We start from the raw sequence: 16,825 nt of genomic DNA on the forward strand, positions 1-16,825 counted from the left end.
ACTAAACCAAGTATGATGGTAGGGGCTCCTTGCCTTGCCCAGTATGGGATTTACACAGTCCTGCAGATGTGCCTGTGCTTAACTGTACACACAGAGGCAATCCTTGCTCTGCACAGTCTGGGTTGGCGTCCATGTACTCAGAAATTTGGGGCACCAGAGTCCCCATAGACTGCAGTGTTGGTAGCAAATGGGGCTGATGGGCAGGGAGAGGAGAGGCAGGAGCGCCGGGGAAGGGCTGGCGTGAGGGGAGGAGGGGTTTGGAGGCTGGCAGTGGCCTGCTGAGTGGGAAGGCTGTGGAGCAGGAGAACGGGGTGACATGGGTGTGAGTCAAGTGTTGGGGTTTTCTTTGGCTAGGAGGCAGGGGATGTGTGCCTGCCCTTTGACTCCCACCTACAGGCACTTCTAGCTTGTGTCCTCAGGATATTCCATGTCTAGTCCTGGGGGCTGTGTGGGGGTAGCTGCTGGGCCATCTTCTGAGAAGCTGTAGTGCACAGCTCTGTAGGTGTTTCTGTAGGCAGAGCAGATAGTTTGTTTACCTTCTCTGCCTGCTGTTTCTAGTGGAGGAGGGGTTTAAGTACAGAGAGGTGACACTTTAATCGGATTTAGGTCTCTTGTCTGGTCTGGAGGGAAGGATGTGCTCAGCAATTTCTCGCAAATCAGTTTGGAAAACATGCAAAATTCATGGTGACTCAGGTGATTGATTACTCCTCCCTTCCTCCCTGTTTTGCTATCAACACAGAAATGTAAGTTTTTAAAGACAGCATTAAAAATCAGTTAATTTTATACTATCCCAGTAATATAAGGTCTCTTTGCGTCTCTATCCTTTTTTCATCCAGTAAATGTACCTGTTGTACACAATGGGAGGAGTTTGGCAAAGGCAGCCAAGCTCCTTCTGTATGAAACCTTTTGTCTTACACCTTCACTGCCTTTTCAATTCAATTAACCTGCTGATACTGTTAACATGTGAAGGGCAGGGTTGGAAGCTCCTTCATGAAGTGTGTGGTAATGTGTATAGGGGCAACTGTTGTTGCTGAGAAATATGCAAATTTAGTTGTCTAAGGTAGGACATATTAGGGATTGATTAATTTAAATTGTAAAGATGTTTGATTTCTCTCATCTCTCACATCCAGGTTCGAGATGCAGCAATAAACAGCCTTGTGGAAATTTACAGACATGTTGGTGAACGTGTAAGGGCTGATCTCAGTAAAAAAGGATTACCCCAGTCTCGGTAAGTTGAGAATGTCCTTAGGTCTTCACTATTTTTGGGCTGCTCTTTATTCCCTTCCTTCCTTCAGAAGACTTCAGGAACTGCATGATTGAACCTTTTCCTGGGATTGTTGTTTGATTTTTTTATTTTTTAATCTGATAAACACTCAGTTTTACTTAATGCAGATGCTGTATCTTTGCCCAAATATGCCACAGCATCTTGGAAAACCACTAAAATTACTACAGATGTTTAGTTAACTGATTTAAGATTAAGTGAATTAATATTTTTCCTGTATGCCTGTATGCTCTGCATATATAGAGAGGAGACACTTCAGAGTAGCCTCTGTTTATGCAACTTAGGCTGTCATAAAGAACAAAAACCCACAGAAAAAATAATCAGTTTTAAGATTTTATGTTAAAAAGGCAGCCCCCCCCAAAAAAAAAGACTCAAAAACCAACCAACCAACCAAAAAAATCCCACAAAAAAACAACAAAAAAACCCCCAAGCCTCAAACTAAAAGCAACAAAACCTATGTCAAAACCAAAGCCACGTCCCTTTGCTTCTGCCATTTTAGGTGTGTTAAGAAAGCTGCTCTGCATCTTGCCTCCAGTGTTCAGGGCAGAGCATGGTTAGACCTGAGGATGGAGTAGATGGCAGCTTGTCAGTGCTCAGAGGGAAGAGGTGGTTTTGGAGGTGGGCTGCATGCAGGTGGAGGCAGCACTGTTGCTTCCTGTTCTCCAGTGAAAAATAGGAAGGTGTCAGGGCCACAGACAAATGCTGTGTCGAGTTGGTTTTTAGGGGTGTGTTTTGTGGTATTTCTGCAAATAGTTAAGATAGGCAGAGTGGTGATAAACTGGAAATGCATCTACAATTAGCCATATCACATCTTCAGTAGTGTAGTAGTTTCAGTTATATCTCAGGTTTTCCTATCAGCTGTTGTGTGTTGATGTTGGGGGTTTTTAATTTTAAAATAAGTTCCATGCATTGACACTTTCTGCTGACATTTTTGACAGTGCTCCAAATGACCTGAGCGAAGCCAAATTTGTTCTATAACATCATGAGATGTTAGAAGATGGCTGCCCAGGGAAGTGGTGGAATCACCATCCCTGGAAGTGTTCAAAAGCTGTGTGGATGTGGCACTTAAGGACATGGTTTCATAGTGAACGTGGTGGTGCTGGGTTAAAGGTTGGACTCGATGGTCTTAGAGGTCTTTTCCAACCATAGTGATTTTATGATTCTAATATTTCTTAAATTTAAATTCAGTTGTTCATTGTGTATTTCTTTAACTTTCAAACAGGTTGAATGTAATTTTTACAAAATTCGATGAGGTCCAAAAATCTGGAAACATGGTCCAGACATCAGTTGGTGAGTAGAAGTACTTATATTCTCTTTTTGGTGCTTTTAGCAATTTTCAATTGATGAGGCATTCAAATGGATATATAGCAAGCATTCTGTTAGGGAAAACAAGTATGGTGACTGTTCAGAAATAAGCACAGTGCTTTTGCAACAAATAAAATGGGACATTGAATTTATCTCCTGTATTTTTGTAGTATCAGAAGGAGAAGGAAGCATATGTTTTGAGAAGAGAAGGTGGTGCTATAGCCGTCTTCTTTTCCTCTTGAGTTACATTAGGGAAATGCATCTCCTGTTCTTGAGTCCATGTGCATGTAAATTGTTCGTAAGGTAAATAGAATAGTAATTTCAGAGAAGAATTGCCTTTTCAGCTTAATGCCCTAAAAGGCACAGATTGTACACAATAATGCAGCAGTGCTCTGTTTAAAGCTCACATTGTTTGTATTTTGCAGTTCCTAAGTTTGCATATTTTGTATGTTTAGGACTGATAGCCAAAGACCCTTATCAGAGCCTTAATTCTGTCTGTCTTGTCTGACACTAGTATTTTGCTTACTGTAATAACAAGTGTTTATTACTGTGTTTACAGATAAGCTTACGGGCTAGAAAGTAATTTTAATAGATATCACTCCTTGTTTAATAATAGATTTTTGAGAGAATTCTTGGTGAGGAAATGCATCTTTCTGCCAACAGTTGAGTAGAGCAGATGAAGAACCTGAGTTCAGTACTGTGGGTTCGTATGAAGCTCACACCCTCTGCAAGGCCAGGAGCAGGGGAAGTGACGTTCCCAGTCATTCCCACTATGCTCTTGGAAATCAAGAGAGCGGAGAGGTCTTTGCTCTTTTAAATTGGAAAAAATACCTTTTTCACTTCTGGGCACTATTCTCCTTGCCATAAACATCTTACAACACAGTAAACTTCATCCCTGCAGAAACAATAAAATTAACTGATTTGAAAATCCTGAAGTTATAGTTTTAATTATTCAGAAATGCGATGTATTCTCTTGTATGTTTGGGAATGATGAAGACCTAGTACAGGCTCCTCTGTGGTGGAATGGGTTAAAATTACACCTTTGCATAATATGGGGGTATTTTGTCTCTACAGGTGGATGAGGCTTACAGGGGTAAAAAAAGTGCAGCTGAGAAACAAATGTCCTTGTTCTTTTTTAACAGGTGGGAGGGGAAGTAAATATTTAATCCCTTAGCACACTTGTTTAGGTTCCCAACTTCCAGGTGATTTCTCTGAAACCCTTACTCAAACTGAAAGAGATTTATTGCTGATTCAACTTCTTTGCTTTCCACTTGGCTAGGCTAAGGTGGAATTTTTGTCTTACTAGCAGTGGAATAGAATGGGCTTTCAAAAAAAGATAAAGCAATTTGATGCATCATTGTACTGTGTAGATTGCTGTTATTTGGTGTTTTGAGGAGGCAGACTTGTGATCTGAGATTTATTGCTACATCTAAAGCATCGGTCTGTATCAAATCTACTTTTAGGCTTTATTGAAAATTATTTTTTCTTTTATACCCCTTTGTCACTTTCAATGGAAAATGTATCCTTTTTGTGCATCAGGGTCCTGAGACCCTATGATCCCCGTCTCCTGTCTTTGACTCCATGGACAGGCTTTCAGTACTTCCCAACACAAGTACTCCTGTATTCTTCACTCTGCTTAACCTGATCTTCCGATGTCTCGCTGTTCTCGCTCGTGCTGGGGCAGGATGCAGTCCCTGGAGTCTGTGTGTGTGCTAGGATTTCTCCGTGGTAGAATCTGCTGTACGGACATTGAGACAAAAAAAGTAGCCTGGGGGAACGGGAAGAGCGGAGGAGTGCTAAGGGTCAAAGAGAGCAAAGGGTAGGGTTTCTTTTTGTTCTGCCAGACCCTTTTCATCTTCCCTAGAAATGAAAAAGTCTATAGTTGCAGAATTAAATCAGTTCTCATTTGTGAAGATAGTAATGATAACATTACTTACTAGCATCTTTTGTGTGTGTTTGAGGGGAGGGTTTGGTTTCCCTTAGCGCCACAGGCTGGTTTGTTGCTTCTTCCTTGCCCTCCAAGGACAGTACAAATACAGTGTTACATGCTCATCCTATCTCGTGTGTCAACAGCTCTGTGCAACTTTCAGTTTATCTTTTTGAGGTTGTGTAAGCCAGCAAAAGCAGGCTTATCTTTACCCATGGTCACAAGTTTATTATGGCCTAAAGACAAGCTAAATTTGTCAGGTTTCTTGTGTCCCTGACACTTTCTGAACAAAGGTGACACTTTCAGCAGTTGTCAGAGTCACCAGGGAGGATGGTGATAGATATTGCACATGCAAAAGATTTGCCTTTCTCAGGAAATAGTGGAAACAGCTCAGTCTTGTTAACCCTTTGAATCTGGCAGAATGGTTGGATGGGTGAATATGTGAATGTGCTTCTCTTGTGGGTAACCAAAAGGAGGCTGTTGGCTGAAGGGTCACTCATAACTGAGCACAGACTTAAGCTAATGACAATGAGACTTGAAAGTGGTTGTCAAACTTGTCTTATCACAGAACACAGGAGTACTGGGCAGTTGGGACAGCAGCTGCGGCTTCTGCAATAGTGGAACACAGTAAAAACTGGTCTCTTGGCTCTGAGACTACACTTGGGGATAACAGTTTCCTCTACCAATTCACTGAGTATTCAAGTAAAAAGAAGGAATTGCAGCAATGCTATTTGTATATCAGGAGTACTTTGGAGATTAGTAAGTTGCTCTAAGTTGTTAAAGGTTTCATATCTAGTGGTTCCCAAGACACAGATAAACAGAAATCTTACAGAGACTACTAGAAAAGTTGCTTAAAATAATAAGACATTTTCTTAACCCGAAGAAGAAATCTAATGAATCAACTCTAATCGGACTGCGAATTTCAAGTCTCTGAAAATAATTCATCTTTTGTATTTGCTTATCTTTCTCTACCGTGGTCCATTAGTGTTTGTTTGAGTTTATCTTAAATGGTTTGATTTTTTTTTTTTGGCTAGGCTTTGTTTTTATCATTTAGTAACACAAGAATCAAATGCATAGTGGGGTGGGGGAGGTTTGCATAGTAATCTGAAGTGTTTCATTAAGTCAGAGGAGGTTTTGGCATGCCCAAGTATGCTGCTTGTTGCTAGGCTACCAGCAGCCCTTATAGCTAGAATATGAAGTTAAAATCCATGCTGGATTTCTCGATGATTCTCAGTGCATCTCTGTTTTGTTATTTGGCATATAATTAGTCAGCCTCTTGAAGCAAAAATTATAGTTTTTCCCCCTTTGGGTTTTCAGCAAGCTAATTATTTTCTGTGTAACTGCTTTTGCTAATTATGCAGATGCCTTATTCCCCTGGGACAAATACATTTTCAGCATGAAAGAGCCAGTAATTGCCAGCTAGTCTGCTGCTGTCTTATATTGGCATTGTGTGATGATCTTTAGTTGGATGTGATACAGAGAGAGGCTATTGGACAGACACTCCAAGAAATTCATGCTGCATGGGTTTCCTTGGTATTATCTGGAAGCACCTTAACATAAACTGTACAGATTTTCCATGGATTTGAGTTCCAGAAGAGTTTATAATCAAGTTTCAGTACAGATTAAGAATAAAATAAATTTTCTACTGAAAAATACAGGCTGATAGGAATCGATGACCCAAACCAAAGCTATTAGCGACCAAAATGTTCCAGTGGGTTTTTTTAGCTTTTGATCATTGTGATATCCTAATATGATATTCTTTGATGTAAACCTTCATTTTTTTTATATAAGTCACACAATTTTTGGGAGATGCGTTTATATTTGTGCATGAAGGGATAGTGGTGGTGTTACTATGGACAGGGAGGGCATTGAACTTCGTTGTTGATGCTGAATTTTGACTCAGAAGAAAAAGATTAGGGACAGTGGAGGTGGTAGTGGTCTTGGGCTGGAAGGAAATCAAAGCAGGAGATCTTAAAGCCAGAATTCTGGAGCTGAGATCTCTCCCCCGCGGATACTTGCACAGAGTAAGGTGAGGGGAGGATGCAATTTTGGTAGTTGACTGCATGGGTGTGTGCTCTAAGAGTAAGCAAGTTAATTAAAACAGTGCTAAAATAAAAGATGCGATAATTTCAATTACTGAAAATCTATGAAGAAGGAGAATGCTACTTTTCAGTAGATCTACTTCTATATTTGGGAGGGTGTATAAGACAAATACGCTATTTACTAAATGAATTCTGTTTGTGAAGTTGAGAACTTGGATGCTATTGGATGAAAACTGGAGCTATTTTAGATTCCTGTGTTTTGCTGGTAATAAAGCTGAGTCATTGGAAGCTATTTTGATATTTATTATACAGAGGAAAATCACCCACATTTGCCAAGTAATGCCATGCATCTGAGGGTGGAATATTGTTTGTTTGTCAACACACATCCAAGCAGCAGAATTGCAGATGGGAAGGAGGGACAACTGTCTGGGATAACAGAAATATTTTGAACCAATAAATGCTGCACTGTGCTTTTTTAGCATTTATACCTCCTTGTATAATTTAATTTCCATTATGGCTTGCTCTCTATTAATACAGTTTTCAAGTTGAAATAGGAAGTGAAGTAGAAAATTGATTTCATTGGCTCAGCATTTTTAGGGCATGAAAAAAGCAAGTAAATGCCTCTTCACCTGTGTGGGAGCTGTGAGAGCAGTAATGTCTGAGTGATATTTGAATGAACACCATTAACCGATAGTACATCCTTGTGGAAGGTGGAAATGGACAAGAGGAGCTCTACTCCCTTTCTAACAGCTTTGTAAATAAGCATATTGCTGAAATTCTCAAGTGTAGAAGGGGAGGGGTGTGAGCAAACAGGCACAGGAGGGCACATAGAGCTCAGATGAATGCTGAACAGGCTTTTATTTTGGAGGAGACGTGGCAGTCGCCTGCTAGGTCACACAGCAAAGTGGTGTAGGAGGGTGGCGAGTTTGCTGGTGGTTAAGTTGCTGAGAGACATGTACTGAGAGACATGTACTGTGGGGCTGCTCCCGAGCACAGTGCCCTTCCCCAGCAGCTCCCCAGCACTGCAGAGAATGACTACAGGGAAAGGTAGGTGCTAATGAATGTGCCACAGGGATGGATGTGTTTATTTGTTAGTGTCTGAGTATTGACTGCTCCGTTTCTTTCTAACGGTGTGAAGAGACTGAAGCAATCTTGCAGTAAAAGTGGAACTTCAGAAAAATAGTCTGCAAGCATCTGTAGCCTGGTGTCATCAAGCTCAGTTTAAGATTCTATAAAATATGATAAATGATCTGTTCGATGGGATGAGGGAAGAGGATATGTGCATATATAAGAGACCAGAACAGGCTGAGAGAGGTGAAGGACATGAATTTTCAGAAACCCTTGCTGGTCTGTGTTGTTTTTGAGTGATCATTGAGACTTCCATTTCCTAACTGCTTCCTTTTGCAGCATCACTTGGGAAGATTATTTAAATTGGTTGTGAGTACTTTTGAATTAGCATGAAATCACAGTTCCAAGAATGTGCCAAATAGAGACATCACTTTTTTTTTTAACTTGTATTTTTGTGTTGTAACTGCGTTTCTGTAACAGAAAGGATATCTGTGGTAGTCGGTGATGCTGGGGGGGACTAGGTGAAATGGAAAGGCAGAGGAGCTCTGTATCCCTTCACCTGTGAAGAATTAATTTACAGGAGAGAAGCATATATTGTATTTATTTTTGCTACATAAGAAGCCTGTGCTTTTTATCTGAGCTTTCAGAGATGATTTCTGTTACCCATCTTTGCAAAAACTGCATTTACTTTCTTCCCCTTTTTCTCTCGATTCAGTGTACCTGTTGTCTTTCTGAAATCCTTACTATACTGTGGATGTAGTAGACTAATTTTAGGAAGTCTGAGTAGGTCAGTATCTGAATTTTATAGACCTTGATTTTGTATTGGTATTTATTGTCTGAAGGTGTGAGTTAATTGGCAGCTCTTTTTGTAAGAGAACATGGAAGTCTCCTGAGCAAATTGAATGCTGTGTAATGAATATTGCATGCTACAGTATGTGCCATTTCTATGGACAGATCTTTATTTTAACCTTTTAGAACATTGTTTTCCAAGGCAATTACTGCATGTATTTTCAGAGGAAGCATGTGTGTGGTGTTCCTTGTTCACCATCAGTAAATGCCTCCCAATGCCAGGAAATAAATACAGAAACCTGTCTGGGCTGGTTCTCCTCCTCCTCATGAACTGCATCACCTGTCAGTGGATAGTGTCACCGTGTACAGCTGAGAGACCTTTGCACTCTGGCTCCTCCTGTCCAGGTCAAAAGAGGACTTGAGAATAATCCATGATTTTTCTAAAGCTGGAATTGTGTTGAATAATTAATGTACTTCATTGCTTATTAAAGAAAACAAGCATGTATTCGTTGTTGTCAATGAAGCATGATGATTTCATCATGCTGGGAACTTCTCAGCTTTAAAAGATCATCTGGTGGAATGAAGAGCCTGGGGCAGTACTCCAGCTGGTCTTATCAGCTGAGAAATGTCTGACCTCCAGGCCGCTGTTGGTTGTCTGAACTGTCACAGCAGCAAATGTCAGAAGAAAAGTAAGTGTGTAATTTGTTAGTGTATTGTGAATTCAGGATTGAATCCAAAGTACCTTGACCCAGGATTTCCTTGCAAAGAAGACCAGAGTTACTCTGGTTGTGTGTGTTTCATCATCTCCCCTAAGCCTGATGGTTTTATATGAACACACAAACGCTCTTTTGCCAAAGCTTTGGTGTATGTAAGCAGAACCACTTTACTACCAGCACCACTAACAGACGTGTAAAATACAGGCTAAAGGAGTGGGCAGCTAAAGGATGAAATGCTGCTGTTTAGTGTGGGCTTCATGAGTAGAAGATGAACATGCACCATTCCATTACTACTGATGGAAGTTAAATGCATGAATGTCTTGCACTTCTGGAGATGAATTTCTTCATGCAGGGCCTGTTCTCTTCTTCCCCATTGGTAAAGTATCATGTAGATCTGAGCGACCCCAGTGGTTGCCTCAGAGAACACATGCATCTTAGAACACATTGCAAGGATTAATTTACAGTCCAGTGTTCATAAAGAATTAGAATGAAAAATCCTACACCCTTCCCTCCCATGGAAACTGCAGTAACATCTGGTACAGCTGCGGAGGTGGTCACAGTTCAGGAATGCTTAGTAGTTGCTGTTTTCTCTGCTATGGTCTTTTCCTTCAAATTCTTTCATGTGTTTTTGTGTCAGGCTGGTTTCACCTCTAAAACAAAGCCTTAAATTTGCAGTGGTCATTGTCTTTAAAACCTCTGCACCAGTTTCCTGGTATCTTCTGTGCTGTTTTTCCCAGCTGGCTGGCTCTCCTTTGTGCATGTTCTGTTAGAAGCAGCTTGGGACTAAAGCTGGAGCAGTATCAACTCCAGTGACATTTCTACATGAAAGGACTAACTAAATCTTATGGTTTTGATTGCTTAGCTTTGTCATTTATGGTACCCAGAATCTTCCAGGGGCAAGTTTATTAGTAGGATGGTTCATACACATGCCCGTGCACACACATATTGATCACTGTGAATATAGCAGTGATTTTAAGTCAGCCTTTTAATTCTCAGCAACTCTCTGAGAGATGGGAGTACAAGTTATTCAAATATCCTAGAGGAAGACTGAGGGCAATCTGGTGTGAGTAGAAACTATTCCATAGTTGTATACTGTGCAGATTCATGAAGTTTATTTGGGTTGTGTTTGTGTTTCACACATACTGATTTCAACACTTGTTGGGGGTGCACAGTAGAGTACTTCAGTGAGCACAAGTGAATGTATCACAAGCTTTCTGCTGCTATGAAAATAATCACAAAATTGTTCTTGACATAGAAGTCCTTGCCTGAGGCTTGCAAATAGTTCAGTTTCCAAGAAAGTGGTAGAGGAGTAGGTGTCTTTCTTTCTCCTTTCTCTATGCTGGCTGGGTGCTGGGTTCTGGAGAGTAGTCTCCTAATAACTACTTTTAAATGAATGAATGCTCTGGGCTGTTATTATACAGAAACACTGTCCCAGTTAGAATTCAATTGCTGTCCTTAATCAGCAGCCTCCGTGGTGCCCCAAAGACTGCTTGGGGAAGAGATTAAATTTCTTGCACCTCTTGTGGAGCACTTTGATGAATTCCTGTGCTGCTGCTCTTGTTCACTTGATGAGATTTGTTTTCAGGTTGAGCGTGTAACAAGTGGACTGCGTTTAGCGGCTGTAATTAGCAGCCTCTGAGGAAAGCAGTCACTCTATGGTAATTGGTGAAATACAGGATAGGATTTTATGGGCAATAGAAGTACATGAAATGTGTATTTCTCCTACCAGCAACAAAGAACATCCCTGTCCTTGTATATTGTAACCACAGTAGCTGCAGCTTCCATAACTGTGAGGTTTTATTAAAGTGTCTAGACTGAAGAGCCCCTGGTTGATTTCTAAAGATCCTGAGACCAAATGCTTGGAGGCTTGAACATCTTCTTGTACCTAGTTACTTTTCATTTTCAGATCATTGACCTTAGGCTGGATGAGATCAGACTGCTGAGTCCATTTCTGAGGAAGACTTATTAATACAGATGGTATATCCAGTTTTAACATGCAGTGATAGAACAAAACCTGCCATTACAGCTATGTGAGTTGGGGGCACGAAGAGGAGCTTTTTCAAAATGCAGGAGTGGACAAGTGTGGGTCTGTTACTCCAGTGGGAAGTACAGTGAAGGCATTGTCTGTACTTGGCCCTGGTCTGGCATTACACTGCCTTCCTCCTCCGTTATGTTTGGCTGAAGTAGTTTGTTTGTAGCTCAGATACAGTGATGTGAAATAGAACAAAACTGAGCTATAATAAGTAAATGCATCCTATTTTTGTAGTATTAAGACAGCAAATGCTGCATAATGGCTGCGTTTCTTCTGCCTGCTGAAGGAATTAATTCTGCCCTGCTGCTCTGTCAAAAGAATCCTTTTGTTGCATTGTGCAAAGCAGTTTGAGTCTCTTTTTTTGTTTATTCCCCTGAAGCCCCAAAGCTGCAGACAGCCCTGAATAATCCTGGCTAGGTTTACACCCCACGTGTAGCCTGCAGGGATCTCACTGCAGACAAATCTTCATGAGGAAAGCTGCTAATGGCTGCTGCTTTGCAGTTGGCCTTCAGAGTCAAGCCAGGTGAATTTTATCACAAAGAACGCACCTCAGAGGAAGAGAGAAATACCTTTGTTCACTGTAAAGTGTCACCTGCTTTTTTCAAGCATGGCAAAACCTATAGCAACCACATTTCCAGAGCTGCTCCCTTTACTGTCACAGACCTCACTTGCCTTCCCTCAGAGCTTGTCAGTGCCCCACAAAATCCCTTAGATGCTTGACATGGATGTTTCTGGTATTAGATGCAGATGCTGATGTCTAAGGAATATGAAACGTATTTGGGCTTCATTGCAGACGAATGCTTGAATGCAGAGGTAGAAGAGCGAAATTTACACTATTTTTTTACTCCAGATATGCTCCATTTGATACTAATGAATTCTTTATAATGATTTCAATGGGAAATGAACAGGCCCCTATGAAAATTGCTGGTAGACTATGTTGTAAACAGCCTTGTTATGAGTATTTTAGGCATGACTGCTCCTGGCCTTCCAGAGGGAAGGGGGAGATAGAAGTTTTAGGTATGAAACAGTGTTGGCACTGCTTCTGCTAGTGTTTATGCAGTTGGCAGCATTGGTGCTGCCTTCACCCCCATGTAATGAGACTGTTCCCTTTGGCTGTGGTGTGGGTAGAGGAAAGATGTATACATCTTTAAGAAATGCATGTCTTCCACATACATCTCTCCTGAGTAATGGGGCTCCTGTCTAGTGGAGCGCTGGCTCATAATAAGACCTGACATTTCTAATTAGGGCTGCTTTATGAAGAATGGGTGCTAACTCTGTTCTCCATCATTTATGGTTCTTCCCCTGAGCTCCCCCAGCTCCTGCTGGGATCAGGGGCAATCCTGGAGGCAGACCTGGGGAGACAGGGCTGGGCACGCCTCTTCCTGCTGCAGCTCTGCCAGTGCACTTCAACTCCGATTTATGCTCATGCTGTTTGAGCTCTGTGCTGGGCAGGAGCTGAATCTGCAGAGGGTTCTAATCACATGGAGCTTCTGTGATGTGGAGAGACAATCATTCTCCTTTTCATTGGAGAAATAAGATCTGATCCCAAGCTTCCACAGGCAAAATACTTATGCACCAGCATAGTGAAGCTTATTCTCTGCTCCCTCCCCCTTAAGAAGCTCCATACTTGTCTCTAGTGCTTTCCTTAGATGTCTTTTTTTTTTTTTCTTTCCTTTTTTTCTTTTTGATGTGTGCACTGGATTTTGTCTCACTGCAGTGGGATTTCTCCAAAGACTCTGTATTGGGTCTTTGTATGCACATTGTGCTCCTTGCTTGCTGCTTCCCTTCATGTTGCTCCCTGAAGCCTATTTATTATCGTGGGCTCTAAAGCAGTCTTGTCCCTATTTTTATCCTGTTTCTTGTTTGTAGCAGCATAGTATGAGGAGCTCTGTTCACTCTGCCTGAAAGTGTGGGAGGTGTGGCAGGATACTGGGGCCCTCGGAGCTTTGTGCCAGAGGTGGACTGTGCCAGGTCCTGTGTCTTTTGTATAAACCAGGCCAGGCACTCCATCAACTGCAGCAGGATGTTCCCTTTAGGGCCTCCAGTGTGAGCACGTGAGGTTTGGTCCTTTCCACAGCTTCTTCCCAGGAAAGCTGGATCACAGAGCCATCTGAAACAGCATGTTTTACATGCCCTAAAAATGGTAAATAGCTCCAGGTAGAGATGAGAATGTACCTGAACTGTGTTTGATGGCACTCTGCACCCTTGGCCAGCAATGGTCTGACCCAGTGTTTGAAAGCAGGTGATCTCTGCTCCCTAATGGCATGGAAGGGGTTTCTGTGAAACTACACACAGGGCAAATGCCAGTAAAAAGCTGTGATGAGCAGTTCATCTTTTAAATTTTGGGCTTGAATCTTGACTTTCCTGTACCTATAGTGCATAGACCACTAATTCCAGAAAACCTCTGAATTAGAAGTAAGATTTTTTTTCATTGAGGGATTTTCAGTTGGTCTTAATGCAGGTTCCAGTAATCCACGAACTAGAGGGACTGAGAGGACAGCCCTATGCTTGGGCGTTTTTCCCATGAGTTGGTATTTTTCTGCACTTTGAAGATAGTAAGTGAAGCACTGGAAGAGGTTGCCTAGAGGATCTTCATCTGTGGAGGTTTTTAAAATTAGTCTGGATGCGGCCTCGAGCAATACAACTTTGTCAGCCCTGCTTTTGGAAGGAGATTGGGTCACTTGACCTTCAGAGGTCCCTTTTTACCTAAATTATGCCATTATTTCATTTTCCTCCTATAGGAGGCAGTAGTTACGGAAGATCTTCAAATTGGTTCAGTGTTTTTTTTACTGAGTACTTTCTAGCTGTGTGTTTGTCAGTAAGCTGAAGGCAAGGTTTGCCAGTGTCATTTGAGATTGTGTCTGTCATCCAGCACTTCAGTTTATCAAGGGTGGTAACAGGGCTAAAGGCAGAAGAGAATGTGACCTCAGCTAACAGCACAACCTGATGTCAGCATGAAAAGGCTGCAAGCCACAACAGAGGCACTTCTATAAATGGCAGCCTGTATCATTTAATTCACATCCTCTGCTGATATGGTGTTATGCTAGAATGGGTGATAAAGCTTCACTTTAGTTTTATTGGTCTGTCATCAGTGTGACTGTCAAGTTGCACATGGGCATTTTCAGTGAAGCATTAAGAGGCAGATTGATCTTTGATTTTAATATTAAGAATTTAAAGCTTGATATTTAAATGTGGATATATCCTAATTGTTTATCAGAAGAGCAGTTTGCTACAAATTAGTAGTTGAGCTGTAATTTGTTCCATTTAATCTTCATGCTGTTCTTCAAAGTACTATTATTAGTAGTCTTTTGAACCTTTACTTGTAATGTTAAACTTTATTTTGCAGATAGAGCTCTGTATTCCTCTTTCCTATGTAGACAACCTAAATACTTCTTGCAACTCAGGATGTTTTAATGCATTTTCTTCATCTCAGTAAAGTTTTTTACTTTCTTTCCTTATAATATTTGGAAAAGGAAGCTAAGTAAGCCTGGTTCAAATGCAATCTAGATGACTAAGAACCAACTCCCACCTCAACAAACCCACCCCTGTTCCAGGCAGGAATTATCAGTGGTTCTTTGTGTCAGTGGGAGGGGGTTTTCAGATGAATTAGAAGGACCCTGTTCCAAATATTTAAAAACTAAACACAAAATTACTATAAAAAGGAACTGGAAGTTCTCCAGCCCATTTTCTTGGTTCTGCTTTTCAGTGAAGACTTCATCAATTCAGTCTCCAGGTTGTAAAGAGGAGGGAGTGCATAGTGGGGACCCTTGAAGCTTTGCATGGAAAAAGAGGCAAGGCAAAGAGTTTGAATTTATGCTAATTGAAGCACTGACTTCTTATGGGCGTGCTTATGTAAAGGTGTTATTGAAATTCATTCCTCCCAGTTAAAAAACCCTGATCTTACTTGCTTTCAATCTCTGAGCAAAACTAAAAGTGAATCTATAGTTGTCTGCTATGTGCTGTGCTTCACGTGTGCCAGTTCCTCTGTTTGCTAATTCTTTAAGTGAAGGCAAGCACAGATGGTTGTTAAAGAGAACCAGATGATTTGCCAGCATGGTGGTGTGTTTGCAGGAGTGGGACTTGGACAGGCCTAAGGCTGATTTGTTATCATTGCTTTGAGTTTGAAATTTTAATTTAGAAAGTTGAAACTCCTAAGTTTTGCCACCATCTTTAGTTTGTGGTGTGGTTCATTTATGCATTTTTTAATTCTGGCAAGATGCTTGTTGACCTTTCAGTCATTTTTGTTAAGCCATGCTTGTTACCTGTTGAGCCTAAACGAGAATGGGACATGAATCAGACATGAACAGACAAGTTCTTGTAGGACATGCATTAATTCCGTAAGAGACTTAGGGGTTCCTTTCTCCGTAGTGCCAGGAGGCAAAGTTTTTCTCATCCCTTCTCAGACTCTTCAGACTAAGTCATGCCAGGAGACTTTCACCAGAGGAGCAGCATGAGTGTAATTTCATCTTTTTAGCTCAACTGACACAGTTTAGCTGGACCGAAAGCCCCTTGGGTGCTTGTTAGTATGCAGGCTAATGGTTCAAAGCTTGCTTCCCTGGCTGGCTTGTGGCTTCTAAGCATGGATTCAGTGTTTGATAGCATCCAGGGAGCTGATAGGATGTACACTATATCCAATGAACCAGGATGCTGCTGGTCACTGATTGCTGCAGGCTGCCACAATAGTACAAATAGTAAATAGCTGTTGTATAACTGAGACATTTAATTCCAGTCTGGGCAAAATAGTAATTCTTGCTACTTGAAATTAAGGTAAGTGATCTGTAATGGCGGTGAGCAGTTCAGGTGGCTCAAGCTGGTTAACGGTGTGAACTTCAGATGAACCAGGCTGATCCTCTCTCATGTTTTGGGAGGCCTCAAATCTTTTCTCTCTGAATAAACTGATACCTGGTAAAGCAGTTGGCCACATATGAAGAATAATCATGCCTAGACAGAAATCTCTTACTTCTATAGTACCTGCAAGGACCTTCAGCACTCCTGCTTGTGAAAAGACTGAAGTGGTCAAGCTGTGACTGGTACTTGCCTTCTCTGGAAATGTTGAAGGTTTATGTACATTTGAGCATAGAATTTGGGTTTAGGGATTTGATAAGACATTATTTTCCCCTACACTTTATTCCTATTTCTTCTGAATTTTGTTTGCATCTGGAGGCAGGGTGCTGTGAGCTGCTCGCTTGCCCCTTGTGTTTGGTTTTCAGTAACAGCTGCTGACAGATGGCAGTGCCCTGTGAGCATTCCCTGTTATTTGTGTTAAACAAGTCAGCAGCAGCCTGTATTGCCTGCTAAAAATTACTGAATTGGGTGGAGAAAGATTTATGTGGCTTTTTCTTCTTCAACTTGGTCTGCTTGACATTTTCTCATGTGCTACTACTGATACACTTCTTTGTTTTCTTTATGTTATAGTCAACTGTTCATGCAAATTTTTTTAATGTTCATACTGGTTCTTCAGATAGTCTAAGCAATGCCTGGAAACACCTGCTAATAAAAAAAACTTGCTAATTTGGTGCTCATATCTGCCTCTGCTTTCACACCTCCTCTGTGCTATTACCACTTCCATACCTGATAGTGTTTAAGTCAGGGAGTTTGGGAGCATTTTTCAATGTGTCAACAGATAGTAATACTGCCTGTCAAAGCAAGTATTAACACTTAGTC

General features: G+C 41.3%; 1 protein-coding gene across 35 annotated transcripts in view; it reads left to right on the forward strand.

The window, feature by feature from the left end:
- The window catches only part of CLASP1 (cytoplasmic linker associated protein 1), a 173,836-nt gene that overhangs the window by 49,826 nt on the left and 107,185 nt on the right, over nt 1-16,825 (forward strand). For 34 of the 35 annotated variants that reach the window (XM_039554510.1, XM_039554511.1, XM_039554523.1 and 31 more), the window contains exons 7-8: nt 1,131-1,228; nt 2,505-2,572. In XM_039554510.1, the coding sequence (XP_039410444.1) occupies nt 1,131-1,228; nt 2,505-2,572 (166 nt within the window). Of the gene's footprint in view, nt 1-1,130; nt 1,229-2,504; nt 2,573-7,483; nt 7,604-16,825 lie in introns of those variants that run through there. The other variant, XM_019290403.3, reaches the window with a different exon arrangement.

This window comes from Corvus cornix, chromosome 7 (genome assembly GCF_000738735.6).
Source record: "Corvus cornix cornix isolate S_Up_H32 chromosome 7, ASM73873v5, whole genome shotgun sequence".
Taxonomy (NCBI): domain Eukaryota; kingdom Metazoa; phylum Chordata; class Aves; order Passeriformes; family Corvidae; genus Corvus; species Corvus cornix.